The 16,560-nt window shown below is 35.2% G+C and overlaps 1 protein-coding gene across 5 annotated transcripts in view; it reads right to left on the reverse strand.

Moving 5' to 3' along the window:
- Positions 1-16,560, reverse strand: part of GABRB2 (gamma-aminobutyric acid type A receptor subunit beta2) — a 301,754-nt gene that overhangs the window by 119,709 nt on the left and 165,485 nt on the right. For all 5 annotated transcript variants that reach the window (XM_056820229.1, XM_056820794.1, XM_056821496.1 and 2 more), the window contains one exon: positions 7,423-7,505. In XM_056820229.1, the coding sequence (XP_056676207.1) occupies positions 7,423-7,505 (83 nt within the window). The remainder of the gene's footprint in view (positions 1-7,422; positions 7,506-16,560) is intronic.

A 16,560-nucleotide genomic window follows, 5' to 3' on the forward strand; every position in this document is an offset into this window, starting at 1 on the left:
CATCTTGATGCCCCAATCTTTCCCTATGTGTGATTCTTCTAACTACTCTAATGAGGCATCCAATTTTTGAGTGTTACACATTATATTTTACACACACACACACACACACACACACATATATATATATATATATAATTAGATATAAATGTAGTCCTTATGGAAGAGATTTTGAATAAAAGAAAAAGATAACATTTTTCTCCTTTTCCATTTCTTTCATATTTACCTTTTCATGTTTCTCTTGCTCTTTGTGTTTAGATGTCAAACTTTCCACTGAGTTCTGGTCTTTTCTTTGCAAATACTTGGCAATCTTCTATTTTGTTGAATGCCCATATTTTCTGCTGGAAGTATACAGTCAGATTTGATGGATAGCTTATTCTTGGTTGAAGACCCAGCTCTTTTGCCTTTCTGTATATCATGTTCCATGCTTTGCAGTCTCTTAGCATGTTTGCTGTTAAGTCCTCTGTGATCCTCATGGGGGCTCTTCTATATCTGAAACTCCACTTCTTGGCTTCTTATAAGATTTTCTCCCTAGCTTGGAAGCTCTTGAATTTGGTGATTACATTCTGGGGGGTTGTCTTTTGGGGATTAATATAGAGGGTGTTCTATGAACCCTTTCTATTTCTATTTTGCTCCCTTGTTCGAGAACATTGGGGAAATTCTCTTTTATAATTTCCTGTAGGGTGGCATCGAGATTTTTGTTTATCTCTGGTTTTTCGGGTAGACCAATGATTCTCAAGTTGTCTCTCCTTCCTCTGTTTTCCTGGTCTGTCACCTTGTCAGTGAAATATTTTATGTTTTCTTCTAATTCGTAAATTTTTTGCCTTTGCTTTATTAATTCTTGCTGTTTTGAAAGCTCACTGTCTTCCAGTTGCTTAATTCTGGTCTTTAAGGACTGGTTTCGCTTTTCAGTTTGTTCTGCCCTTCTGTTTGTGGCCTCCAGCTGTTTCTCCAATTGTGAGGTCTTGTGTGTCAGGCTGCTGACCTCTTTTTTCGGCTTTTCCCCCATTATTCTTTCTAGAAGGTTTCCATCTTTTTGATAAGCTCCATTTTGAAGTCTCCCAGAGCTTGTGAATGATTTCCATTTTGGGGGGCATGTTTTGATTTTGTTTGAATTTCATCCTCTTTCTCTTCTGTCCCCTGGGTTTTCCTCCCATTAAAGTTCTCAAAAGTCACTTTTCCCCCTTTCTTCTTGGAGGGTTGCTCTTGGGTAGTGTGAGCCATCTGTTTTGTGTTTTTTTCCCCTTTCCATTTTGATCAGAGGTCTGGGTGATATGGGCAGGTTTTCTGTGGATTTAAGTTGCCTCCGACTAGTTATTCCGAGCCTCCATGATTTGTTAGTGAGCCCACCACCGTGCTCTGTGGTCTATTCTCATGGGTGCCCAAGAATCTCTTTTATAACTGCTCTCAGGGGTGGATCTCTGGTAGTCCCTGTCAGTTTCCAGGGAGCCGGGCATGCCCCCCCTCCTCACTACAGGGAGGAGCCAAGCTTTGGCCTTAGGCAGTTTCTACAGTTTCTCATGACTCCACAATGTTTGCAGTTTGTAGGGGTCCCTCTCCAGTGCGCAGGGTTCTCCAGTGAAGCTGCCCTGAGAGGTAGTTACCTAGCAGTCCTTAGATCCCAAGGACCCTGGTGTACCCCCCCCCCAGACAGAGACGTTCCTCACTCACTAGCTGTCCCAGTGATCGTTCTGAGCCCCTACTCTGGTTCCATGGGGTATGAGGAGGGAAGGGCAGCTCAGTTCATGTTTTTGTGCAAGCTTCTCCTCCTTATAGTGTGACAATGTTCAAACCCCATGTACCTTCATTTCTGTGGGTTACTAGAGAGTCCCTCCATTCTTCCAAAGATAATTTTTATACTCTTTTGAGATAGTCTATTTTGTTCAGTGCTGGGGAGAGGAAGCGATTTGCCTCTAGATTGTAGCCATGTTTACCCGAAAGTGATAATTTGTGTTTCAAAGTCAATAAAAAAACCATTCGTATCCCCAAAAACACATACATACATAATCCTGTTGAAGTTTTTGATGGACCCTGACATATAGATCATCAAAAAATATATGTTCAAATCTGTGTTGATCCTTGAATTTATAACTTTAGTTAACTTGGCTTTAAAGTCTAAAATTAGTGGTATAGGAGGAATTCACAGAGCTACCTATATGCAAAGGTTCCATTCTGCATTGTATTCCATAACAACTGCTTGAAGACAGAATTGTTTTCTAGGTCAGGATTTCCAACTTTGGAGAGTTTATATTTTATCCTTCCCTTTTGCCTTTCCACTGGCTGGCAATTCTATTAAGCTAAATATGGTTTTCTGTGTCACTTCCACTAAGAATTCATGGGAGATTATCCTCCCTAACTAGTATCTATCTTTAGCAAATCAGTTTTTAGAGTGTGAAGGGGCTAACTCTCTTTATATTTAGACATGAAAAAACTGAAAAAAGGTAAAGTTTAGTTTCTTGAGGACACAGAAATAGTGTGTACAATTGCTTTACTAAAATCTAGGTCTTCTGATATTATATGACTGTATTATGTTTTTTGTTCATTTAAAAATGTATCTTAGTAAAACATGGGCTTTTACAATTAAGTACATATTGATACAATTGCATTTATAATAACAAAAATTGATATTCATATGATGCTTTAAGTTTGACAACGTACTTTAGTTTTATTTTTTATTTTATGATTTATCTTTATCCCTTAATTGCTGATACCAGAGCTAGAGATAAGTAACTAATCTACACATGGGTTTTACCATAAAAATGTTTGCTAAAGGACTCACGTATTTAAAAAAATATGTGTATTCTCTCACATATCTGGTTTTTATTGGATCTACACAACCACCCTATGTAATGAGTGAAATTAAAGAGCAGTGGATAAGACTGTCTATTTAGGCTTCAGACAACGGAGTTTAGTTACTGAATAGACAGGGTGGCTCAATAGGAGACTACCTTCTCTGTAAAGTACACTGATGACATGAATATTTAAGATAATAATGAATCTTTCATTCATTAATTCACTATCTCACCAATCATTTGTGTAGATCCAGAAAATAACAGCTACCATAAAATACAGAATATTGAAGAGAAAAAAATCTATTCTGACAGAAATGCTTCCATAATAAATATTCTGACTTTATTAATTATATCTTATCATGTAGATATACTGCAAGAATGGACAGTGGAGTATAATGAAACGGAGTACTGGATTTAGAAACAAGAAGATCTGAGTTCAAATCTTCCTTAAGACATATACTACTATATGACCCTGGATAAGTCATTTCACTATTCTTGTTGCCTGTTTCCTCTTCTGAGACACAAGTGGGTTGGACCCTTTAATATCTAAGATTCCTTCCAGCTTTTTTACAAAAACCCCAAACCTCTGATTCTCAAACTCCACTTGACTCTAAGATAAAGGAGACATAACAACATGTGTCAGGATATCTGATGTTCTTTAGTCCCATGTGCACTTTCACTAACAACCTGTGTGACCTTTAGCAAATCACAAGTTCTCCTGACTTCAGCTGTATAAACCTGTAAAACTGGTGAAACAATAGCTGCTTTACCTCCCTCAAAAGCTTGTGTTAAGGTTTAACCAAGAGAATAAAAAATGAGAAATAATTGCAGGTAGTTATTACCATTATCATTTTAAATACAAGTTAAATTCCATGACAACCAATAGCATAATAATAAAAGTTCTCAAATAATGAAAATAATTCCAGTTTCTTGACAATAGAATATTTCTTTCAAATTAAAATAATTATAAAAATATTAAAGACCAGACAAATAATCTGGATAGTGCCTTTTGATTCATTATACCAGAATTTGTCCTGTAACCATTTACTGAGAAATGACTAAGTCATGCTAAAGACATTTGTAATATCTTTAAAATTCTATAAGAGTATACTCAATGGTTTCATTAAATTTTTCTGTGAGGAAAAGAGATATCATTTGAGAATATTGATTAGTACACATAATGGAAATTGAACTTTTGAAAAATGTGTATACATTTGGTGAATTAAAAAAAAAAAAACTCCACAAGAGTATTTCAATGCCCCAAAATGTCAAAATCAGTCCTGCTCAGAACAGTGCTTTCTGCTCAACCAAGAAGCATCTATTAAGTGCCCACTATGTGTCAGATAGTATCATAGGTTGTGGGGATATAAATCCAAAAGATTAAAAATTTACTGTTCTCCCAGAATTGCAATGAAGAATATAAAAAGTAATACAGATATGTACATGTGTTGTAGTAAGGGGATTTAGCAAGGCAGGCTAACAGCATGAGATGCTGCAGGCCAGGATTCCATGGAGCAAGGACTGGGTCAACATTCCAAGGCACTGAGGAGGAGAGAGGCAGTTAGCAATTGGAGTGGTCTTTCTCTGGGAAGAAGACAAAGAGGGTTTGGAGGTGTCTCTTTGAAGGAAAAGGCATTGAAACTACAAGGAATTGGACCATCTTGAAGGAGTGGTTGAGTGGGTGATTATCCTGCACTAGTAGACAGTGTGAGCATGTAAATCCTCATACCCTCCTGAATCCTATGAGGACTCTGCATCCTGAGACTGTTTGACCCAGAGGGAGGACTTTGGTGTTGTGAGAATCTTGGGCCCTATAGACTTTACAAATCCCTCTCTAACATTAATTACTCATTTAGTTAGATAGTTTAGGATAACTTAGGAAGTTTAAGTTTTAATATCTGGGTGGGCTTAGAAGTTACTCCCTGATTCCTTTACCTTCCTTTCTCCTTTTAGTTAAATAAACTTTTATTTTATATTTATATATAGTTTGAACCCTTCCTTTAACCCTTCCCATAACAGTGTATATACCCATATTAACATATGTATATATACATTATATGTGAATATATGTCTGTCTGTCTATCCTTCCAATCTCTATCTATCTTTCTATCTGTCTGTCTATCTATCTATCTGTTTGTCTGCCTATCTTCTTTGTACATTAATAAAGCAATCTTATCTATCTAGACATAGTTCTATCTATACAGAATATGTGTTTAGCACACAGTGGGCCTTTAATTCATTCTTATTGATTGAATATAAAGCATTGCTCTGAGTAGAATGTTGGCATTTTTGGCATAACAGCACATTTATGGAGATTTCCTTTAAAAATTATAAAATTTTGTGTATTTCTGAGTTTGATTTCTTGTGGATTCAAATCAACATTCTTATACTATCTATATCTCTCTTCCTCACAGGAGAATTTAATAAAAATATTCTAAAATTTTAAAGTTTCTTTAAATTATAAATGTCTTTAGCAGGATATATTTAAAAAGATTATCTAAATGTATATGATATATACACACACACATTTATGGTGAGCTATATATGGTACAATTGAGCAATATAATTGAGCGAATGATTCCTTATACATATTCTGATAGAATCTTGACTGTAGAGTCTGAAGACTTACAATAGTGCTTTATAAAATAGCACCAAACAACTATTTGGTGAGAGGAGGTAACATAATGCTTCAGAGAATTCATAAGATAATACACTTGAAATGACATCTTGCCATATGTAATCTAACCATTTAAAAACTCAATTTTTCCTACAGATTTCAATTGCTAAATCAGTATGTAAAAATTAGCAAGCTATACCTACTACTTGAGTGACTGATATATATAAACCTTAAAATTTCTTAGACTTATAAATGTTGGAAATTTCACCATTGGGAAATTTCATACTTGGAAAATTTCTTACTGATAGTCTATTGGAATGTGAACCCCATTGGCATGGGAGGTTCCTCCTCCTCCCTTCTTAAGATTACTTTAGGACAGAAACCTTTTGCTGAACAATGGAAAGGACTTTGACCTATGCTTAAGCATAGAACAGGAATTTCTTTGAGTCATGATTGATTTTAGAATTGATAGAATGGAGATACTTGGAATCAATCTCCACCCTACTAAGTCCTAACTGGATTGAGGAAGGGCTGCAGCATAGATCAAAATTTAATTATTCCAATCTCTACCCTACTCAGGTTAACAGGATTTAGGAAGGGCTGTAGCAAAGGATCAAAGATTTAATTATTTGAGAATATGACCTTTAACAGACGTGTGCAAAGCCAGAGACCTCTGGGCGGTCCTGGGTTAAGCTAGAGCCTCCATTGGCACAGGGAAATTGATGGACAGTGATTGGTAGATGTGAGAACTGAGGGGAGGGAACTTGGATGGTTTCCTTAAAGAGAGAGGGGTCTGAAGACTCAGGGTGGTGATGGAGGAGTTTGTCTGAGTGGTTGGAGTGGGCTCTGAGAAGCTTACTCTGAAGGAAGCTGAAGGTGGGGGCCTTTGAGACTGTTTCTCCATTTTGGTCACGTGAGTAATAGGGACTGATCTCTTTTCTTTGCCCCAGCTATCTAAGGGCTTGGGCCTTTTGGCCCAGCCTAAACAGAGAGGGTATTTAAGCCCTATTCCCTTCTCTCCCCTTTCGCTCTCTCTCTCTCTCTCTCTCTCTCTCTCTCTCTCTCTCTCTCTCTAATTCCTTTCTTCCTCCTGTTTGTAATTAAACTCTATAAAAGGCTGAAGGCTGATTTGAGTTTTTATTTAGGAATTACATAGCTGAATTCCTTGGCGACCTTAAATTAATATATATATATATATATATATATATATATATATATATATATATATCAGTTTTTTAAAGTGATTTCCTTGTCACATATATCAGTAACAATACAAAGTTTATAGCCTATGAAAGTAATTGATTGAAACCAAATAATCACAGGATAGGAGAGAAATGAAAAAGGATCATCTTGCCCTTCAGGTAAACATCATACAAGGCACATGAGTGATATTTTAAACTTTGTAAAATGACCATAAAAATTCAAAATAAATTCCCCTAATTCACTAAATTACTAAAATAACCAGAAGTCTTATTATACCTCTACACAAAAATAATAATCACTAGATATCACGACAAATAGGGTAGGGTTGGTCTTTAATGGGTATTAGAAATTCATGCCATCCCCATTTTTCCATCCCATTTTTGTATACAGTTAAAACTCCACTATCTCCCAAACAAACTGGGTCCTTTACATGCCAAGCCCCTATCACTACTACTTAACCTTGTTCATTGTCCTCAAATCTAGGTTGAGTGTTTGGACAACAGTAGGCCATAGAGCAATTAGTACTTTTCTTTCCCAATCTGATACTTAATCTAAAGGATCCATATTGGTAAAAATTGGAGATGGGAGAAAAAGGGGAGGGGAAACAATTAAGAAAGGGGCATTAACATGTATTCCACTGTGCCTCAAGTACTGAGTGACTCTTCGAAGCAGCCACCTTGATATGCCCTTGGAGTTAAGGAAGCCAAGTAAATACTTTCATGAAATAGAACTGATAAAAAGTCATCCTCTATATAAAAGTCAGATCAAAACCTGATGGACAAGATGTTCAATAGGATCCAGAGCAATACTTACAGCTCTCAATCTCTAGGGTGCAGTTTTGTTCATCCAGAGGGTATCTGCGCAGATCCATCATGCAAGCAGCTGTAGTTGTAATTCTAAAGAGGCAATAGAAATGATGAACACCTTTAGTATATTTTATTTCTAAATGTGCCTAATGATTTTGAAAAGGTATTAGAACTTCTGGGAACTGATCTGAGCATCCAGGAATTTGGACTCTAGTTTAGATCTGTCACTATCCAATGTGGGACAAGTCTTTTTCCTTCTCTGGATCTATTTTTTTCTTTTGTAAAATTAGATAGTTTGCCTAGATAGTTCTTAATGTCTTTGCCTGACAAAAATATTTGATAATTCTTTGATGCCTCAAGTTTTCCATCCTGTCTATTTCACATGCGAGAATCTCTAATTATAGTCTCTTCCCTCATTATTCTATTCAGTTCTTCATCTCATTTATTTCCCTCTGATTTCTCTCTCCCTCCTTGAACATTAATATCCAAATCACTCGAGTTCTCCCCGGTCTATCATTACTAATATTTCAGCATAAAATTCTAATTGAATATGGGCTTTAATATGACTAGTGATGAATTTTCCTTTCATATTGTCATTTGGTTTGAATGACTGACCTTTTTCTTAGGTAATAGTCTTCTCCCAACTAGAAAAAAAAATTCAAGGAAAGAAAAAAAATCTAAGTGATTACAGAAGAATTGATAAAAACTTTTGATATTTTATCATATTGAAATGGATGTTTTTGCTTGATTTAAAATTCATTACCCATTTTTTTCTGGGGGTAGAAGGGAAGACTGTCCAAATATCTGGTTGCTCTCTAAGATATTTAACTTTCTATTTAAGCTTCACAGTAGGGAAAAGAAAGGCAGTCCTAAAATCTTTGCATAATATGCTTTAAAATCCTATGAGATTAATACATTTAGAGGCAAAAATTTAAAAAATCTAAATTCTCTCCTATCAACTTTACTTAAAGCTTAATCAACAAATACATGTAACAAAATCTTTCCTAGATCACTGATTTTTAATGTTCTCTTCCTCCTCAAATTACTTTCTATTTATTTCTTTGTGTATATTTACATACCTTCAGTAATAAGCTTCTTAAAGTAAGGGACTTTTTAATTTCTATCTTGTTTTGCTGGTGCTTAGCATAATGCCTTCCATGAATCAAGGTACTTAATAGATATCTAATTGAATTGAGTGATTAACTAATTGAATGCTGAACTGAATTAAATATACTAAAACTAGGGTTAGTTTCAGAATGTAACCTAATCAGGTATTTTCATTATAGCTGAAGTATTTTTTATTGAATTTCATGCCTTTCTAATACATCATTTTGCTGGAATTGAAGACCCTGTCTTAGTCATGAAGTTCTGTTCTAAGCAGAACAGGAAGTTAGGAAAGAAGTACTCTTTGACTTCAGGCATCATTAGAAAACTAAATTAACAGTGGTATGGGAAATAAGGAAGTCAAATCTACAAAGAACTGTAGAATGATTACTCATTTGAAGGGATTTATGTATAGGAAGGGGGAGCTAGGTGGTATGGTGGATTCAACTCTGAGTCTGGGATCAGGAAGACTTTAAAATTCAAATCTGGCCTCAGACACTTATTAACTAGGTGACTTGGAGAAAATTATTTAACCTTTTTGCCTCACTATGTTCACTATCACTTTAAATAGTGTGGATTTGAGTAAAGTCATTACTTCATAGGAATCATTTTTCACACTAATTGGATGTAGTACTTCATTTCTTCAGAAGTCATCATTCATCATTCATCAATATCAGCTTTCTAAATAATGACTTTTACAAAATTCTAAACACCATGAGAGCAGAGTTTGTAATATTTATAACATAGTGCCTTGAATACAGTATACACCTCCTAAGATATAGTCCAGTTGGAATGAAGTAAGCAAAAAGGGTCCCTACGTACCCAAAGGATATGTGTTTGGAATGCATTCATATTCATATTGTATTTTTTAATGAACAAAACACTTTACTCACAAGAGCCTTATGAAGTAGAAGTACTTTGTATAAATGTTGTGATCAGTGATAAAAAAAAAATATCTCTACATCTGGGATATGGAGACCTGAGTTCAAATCCTGAATCTCATGCTGACTATCTTTTAGAGTTTGGGCTAATTATATTTCCTCTATTTTCCCACTTATAAAATTAGAAGGGGAAGATGAAGAAGACAGTTACACTGGATGATTTGTTTGGTTTTCTCCCGGTTCAAAATCTTGTATTCTCTGACTCCAAAATTTTACAGATGAGAAAATTGAAGTTCAGACAACTCAGATTTACCTGGCTAGTAAATTACTGGTTGAATGGATATATACAGCAAGTTTTGTGATTCTAAGTCAAATCTCTTTTAGGACCAGGGGGTGCCAAACTTATATAGAAAGGAGGACTGCTAATCAACATAAAAGAATGCCCTATGGCCCATATATTTACTCAGTTTGTAAGATATAATATCATATGTATTTTATTGTATTTTAATTTCTTTTCTTAAGCATTTCCCAATTATATTGTAATCTGATTTGCATTGCACTCCAGAGAATTGCTGGCCCCATATGCCCTGTTAGCCTATAAGACTCAATATTTAGTTTCAAAGTCCATCAACCAAAGCTCAAAAACTTAAATTGTAAGTGTCACTAAGAGACCATTTACTCTGATTTTAGATTTACTTCTAATCTTAACTAAATGGTTCGCTGGTTCACAAGAATCATAAGCACCTAATTAAAAGACTATTGTTAAAGGTACATACCAAAAAGTGACAGCTGATAGCCAAGATAGAGATAGAAAAATGCATTTTTTTAATAATTAAACATTAAAAAACTAGTACTCATAGCCACACAATATGAAGCAAACTAGAAGAAGGCTCCCAATTAATAGAATAGGAAAACAGTTGTAGAGGATGAGAAAGTATGAATGGGTTGAGATCAATAAGTATCTAAGTAATTACTATAGTTATTTTATGGCATTGAATTTTCTATGAATGACTGAAAAAAACTTTTATGCAAATCAGTTAGCTTTATTATATGAACTAAAGTTATATTTGTTTCAAGTGCACAGATCAAAAATAAAATCTATAAGCTCTGACCACAAATTTTCCCAACCATAAGATTACTAACATACTCATATATTTTCTTATTCTGTTCCTAGTAACTCATCAGTCAACATTGACCTTTAAATTTAGATATAAATGTAAAAATTAAAACCACCATTATCAATAAAGCTTATTGTTAGTATAGTTTATTCACTGATTTTCAGCAAAACTCAGAAGATACTTAAGTCTCCATTCCTTGTTTACCTTTTGATTTAGAACATGGTAAGGTTTCTACATGGAATAATCAATAAAATAAATAACACTTAATGGACTTTTCATGAAAATGCCTTTTCCTAAATCTTAAAAAGGTTAGTTTTGGGGGAAATACCTTAATCCTTTTAAAATAATTTGACACATCTGATAGTATCTTGAAAAATAATAGTAGTAATTATTTAGTAGGTGTCACAATTAACCCTTCATTTTCTTAATTCTTAAAAGAAGAAGCTTGGACTAGATGGTCTATGACATCTAGTTCTAAATCAATGAAATGAAAAAAAAAGTCTTTTTTTGCTGTTGTGTATAACCTTCTAAGTACAATTATGATCACAAAATACATACACTAAAATTATTATACTAAGTACATAAATTAGAGACATTGAAAATTTAAAATAGAAACCAACTTCCATATTCCCAATGGCATTATCCCTTCTGCTTAACTTAGAGAAACATTAACAATAGGTGAATAATCCAGTGATTACATTCTAGGCTTTCTGGGCTGGTGGCTTAGTCACAGATCTTATACTTGTATAGAATGGCATGTACTCCTCTCACCTCCTTTGAATTTAGCAATGTGCCTACATGCTTGCTGAAAATGAAAACAGTATTCTGTACTGGTCTGCACTCTGCACATGGTTTGATTATGACAAGAAATGGAGGAAAGGACTTTATCTCCCTTGATTTAGACATCATTCTATTAATGCTGCCAAAATAACAGATGAAAGGAATCCCTAAAATCAATGGCAACACCTATATTTGTATTTCTCTCAAAATTCCTTACCCATACAGTAGCAAGTACTTTTAATACCATTCCATCAGTTTGATTTAACAATTACACTAATATATCATTTCAAGTTTGGTTGTAACCAATGGTGTTTATTGAGGAAAACAATCTACCTGCATCTATCTGCCCTTTGGAATAACAGAATTCACAATCAGCTGAGGAAATTCATGGACTAGTCTACATGGATTGTTTGAAGATTGATAAAAATCTTACCATGTATGAAAAAATATTATTCTCTGGACAAGATTTCAATCACAGTCATTACAAGATTGGATGGATAGTGAGGAGATTTTTAGTTTTTAGTAAAGAGAACCTAAAATATGACCTTATTGAGATTTTTTGAATCATTGCTCCAAATATATTTGCCTTGGAGGAAGTCCAGCATAGAATCCAAATAGATGATGGCTTCCCTATAGATGGTGATATATTCCAAATACTTATTTTTAATATGATATTTTTCCATTTACATCTCATCTCAGGAACACTGAAAGGAAATCAAAATGTGATTCCTAATCGTTCTTGAAGAATTTGGTGTAACTATCTAAACAAGAAAAACAAAGCAGATAAAAAGTACACTTTGTTTTGATTGTTCCCTTTTAATACTATTAAGGGGTGATATTAATAAGTATGTACAAATTTTTTTAATAAAATGTATGCATATGTATGTGTATGTAAATATGACCATAGTGATTGTTGACATCCCCTGGGTCTCTTTTTATAGGTAGTAAGATTTCTTTTCACTATTTGGAATTTTCCCTTCCATCAGATACCATGAAAATTGGTTTTTCAAAGTCCTCAAAATTGTGTTACCTCTAGCTTGGACATTCACTGTGTATACTTGACCTAGTCCAGCTACTCTTCCCAGTATGGTATGCCTTTGAATCATGGAATATTACAGCCTCTGAAGAACTGTAATCAGAGATGAACCAAAGGAACCCACGGAGAGTTTTATATATATCATACAATATAACCAAAAAGTAATACCAAGGATACAATTGAAAAAAAATTGTTTCAGTAAAAAAAGGGGGAGAAGGATGTTTTTCAGGTTTTGTTACAGAAGGATAGTCAGTAGATAGCAAATATTTTCAGTTGTTTCTGTAGGATGTCAAGGGAAAATAAATTCTGTAGAACACTGACTTTGGGGAAGATAGAAGAAAATAATACAGAATGGATAGGCATGAAATAGTCAATATCCAGACTAGATATATCCTTGAGATCAGACATTCATTTGAGATTTTATTGCTACTTAATGATAAAAAAGAAAATTTTCTCATGTCTGTACAAAAATTTCAGATGCTTTGTTATTAAAATTAGATTTTAAATTTTGTTTCATTCTAAGCTAAGCATTTTAATTGGAAATGCATACTAAACATGTTTTAGATTATATTTAAAGGAGATAGAAGACATGACTTATTATTCAAATATATATGACATTGCATATATATGATTGAAAAATGATGATTAGTTCATTTCAATTTTTATTTTTTATGAAATTTAAAAATTCATTAGTTATGTTTGACTAGAACAATGAGATTAGCCTGAATATTTTTCTTCTTTTTTGTGTGTGTGTTTCTAACTCTGCAAAATTAGTAATGAGCTAACTATGCTGTGAGTCATACTAGGAACTTGTGAAAATTAAACGAGAAAACAAATTTTTTTAAAAATGCAAATTTGAAGTCAAGTAGAAAGTAAAATAAAAAACTCAGTTAACATTTCCAACTTCTTTGGTTTCCATGTCAAAATCCTGGCCATAATAATATATGACACTATATTAGATTGGGAGTTTTGATATCTGATTTTTAGCTAGAGATCTGCTCTGGGAGCTTGTTTGAATACCTTTCCAGTTTGGAGCTTCCAGTTTTGGAACTATAAATTCAGAGGACTTAATTAGAAGACCACTAAAGTGTCTTGGAACTCTACTATTCCATGATTCTATTACTCTTTATAAAACATATACACAAAAGCCAAAAACTTGATGTTCATCAAGAGAAACTATCTCTTTTGTTAGGGCTGATGTATAAATATCTTATAATTTGGGGGGGAGGGTAAATGCAAAAAGTCAAATGTCAATTATTTTGAAATAGTGTGTGAACAGAACACCTGGAGTTCTTGCAATTCTATAGTGAAAGAATGAATTATTTCTTTTCTTAGAATCTCTGTTGGACCATATTAAGAAGGTTGTTATTAAGTTGTTGGGGGTTTTTTCCACAAAGATTCCAAGACGAGTCTTTAACACAAAAATGAATGTACTCTACCCTCAATTGTTAATATTCAGCTTTGTTGATACTCATCACAATGAAAATGTAATGCTATTAAATAACAGAATTAGTGGCTTTTCTACCTCAGAACAAATACACAAAACACTGGTTGGTAATGGCATCCTAACTGAATCCTTTTTTTTTTTTAACTCTAACATTCGGTTTTCTTCTCAGTGAGTGGAAAGAGCACTGGACTTCAATTCTGGTTCTGGATTACTAGCTTTATGTCATCAGTATGTTCTTTCACCATTCTGATATTCACTCCTTAAAATGGTGACTTCCGGGTAATAATGGCTGCAATCTAGACACCACACGCTTCCTCTCCCCGGCACCGAACGAAATAGACTGCATCAAAGGAGCATAAAAATCACCTTTGGTGAACAGGACTCCCCAGTACTCCACAGAGGTGAAGGTATGTGGGGTTTGAACATTTCCACACTATAATAAGAAGGAAGAAAAGCTTGCACAGAAACATTAACTGAGCCGCTCTTCCCCTCCCCCACCTCCCCCACCAAACCAGAGTGAGCTACTAGAGCACTCACTGGGACACTGAGTGAGTGGGGAACATCTCTGTCTGGGGGGGTGGGGCACTGCAGGGTCTTTGGGATCTGGGGACTGCCAGGAAACAACGTCTCAGGGTGGTTTCACGGGAGAATCCTGCACTGAGCATGGGCTGGGGCTGTTGACCTTACTCTGGGTGGTTGCGTTGAGCATCTGGGCGAAGCTAAACACCAGGGGCAGACCATGCCCTGATTATCTGGGTGGAGTTGAACACCTGGGCAGTTTGGATGTGATCAGGGGACCAGCGCTCTAAGAAGCCTCTGAGGCTGGGAAGAACTAGTCTGAGGCAACCTAAATTCACAGAAAACGCGCCCATATCACCCAGACCCCAGACCAAAAAGGAAAGGGGAATAAAACCACCAAAGGGATGGCTCACATGGTCCAAAATCAAGCCTCCAGGAAGAAAGGGGGTAAAGGTGATTATTGAAAACTTTTATGGTGAAAGTACCCAAGGAAAAGAAGAGAATGAGGAGTAAATCCAAAAAAAATCAGAACATGCCTCCCAAAATGGAAACTATCAACAAGCTCTGGAAGATCTCAAACTGGAACTTATCCAAAAGATGGAAACGTGGAAAGAAAAATGGGAGAAAGAGATCAGCAGTCTGACAGATAAGACTGCTCAATTGGAAAAAGAGCTCAAAGCATCCAATAGAAGGGCAGACAAAGCTGAAAAGCAAAACTAGTCCCTAACAAACAGAATTAAGCAACTCGAAGAAACTGAGGTCATAAAACAGCAAGAATCAATAAAGCAAAACCGAAAAATTAATTAATTAGAAGAAAACATAAAATATCTCACTGAGAAGGTCACAGATTTGGAAAACAAAGGGAGAAGAGACAACCTCCTAATTATTGGTCTCCCAGAAAAATCAGACATAAACAATAAACTCGATATTATTCTACAGGAGATTATAAAAGAAAATTGCCCTCACATTCTGGAGCAAGGGGGCAAAATAGAAATAGAAAGGGTTCATAGAACACCCTCAATACTAAATCCCCAAAAGACAACCCCTAGGAATGTAATTGCCAAATTCAAGAGCTTCCAAGAAAAGGAGAAAATCCTACAAGAAGCCAAAAAGAGGAGCTTCAGATATAAGGGGGCTCCCATAAGGATCACACATGACATAGCAACTAACACACTAAGAGACCACAAAGCATGGAACACAATATTTAGAAAGGAAATAGAGCTGGGTCTCCAACCAAGAATCAACTACCAAGCAAAACTGACTATAAACTTCCAGGGGAAAGTATGGGCATTCAACAAAATAGAAGATTTCCAAGGATCTGCTAAGAAAACACCAGAACTTAGTGGAACATTTGATATCCAAGCACAGAAAGCAAAAGAAACATGAAAAGGTACATATGAAAGAAAGGGAAAAGGAGATGAATCTTATCTTTTTCATTAAGTCAAACTCTCTTCTATGAGGACTACATTTACATCAAATTATATATATTAATATGGGGGAAAATGTTTTGAGTAACTCTCAAAAATTGTATGCATCATAAGAGTAGTTAGAAGAAACATGCATAGGGAAAGATTGGGGCATTAAGAAGATTTGGTGAAAGTGGGGGCAAAGAAAGGAAAAGGGAGGGGGGAACTGTCAATAACACTAAGATTTACTTCAAGAAATAGGGGGGGGACTTAATACAATAATCTTTCCCATATAAAGATACGCATGGGAAGGGGAGGGGAAGAACTCTCATATGAGAAGGAGAGGAAGAGAGCGTGAAGTGGAATTACTTAAACCTTACTCTCAGTGAAATCAAATCTGAGAGGGAAGAATATCTAGATCCAGTGGGATCCTGAAATCTATCTTATCCAATAGGGCAAGAAAGAAAGGGGAATTAAGGATGGGGAGAGGGGAGGGAGTATAAAAAGGGACGGAAGAAGAGGGGGCAGGGGAAGGGAGCATAAAAAGGGAGGGGCTAGAAAGGGAAGCATCTCAAGGGTGGGAACTAAGGGGACTGACCTAAAGTAAATCACTGGTTTAAAAGGAGATAGCTAAAGAAGAAAGGTCAGAAATAGGGGAAGATATCAAAATGCCAGCGAATCCACAAATGACAATCATAACTTTGAATGTGAATGGGATGAACTCAACCATAAAACGTAGACAAATAGCAGATTGGATTAGAACCCAAAACCCTACCATTTGTTGTCTTCAAGAAACACATGAGGCGGGTTGACACTCACAAGGTTAGAATTGAAGGTTGGAGTAAGACCTTTTG

This window comes from Monodelphis domestica, chromosome 1, assembly GCF_027887165.1.
Source record: "Monodelphis domestica isolate mMonDom1 chromosome 1, mMonDom1.pri, whole genome shotgun sequence".
NCBI lineage: Eukaryota > Metazoa > Chordata > Mammalia > Didelphimorphia > Didelphidae > Monodelphis > Monodelphis domestica.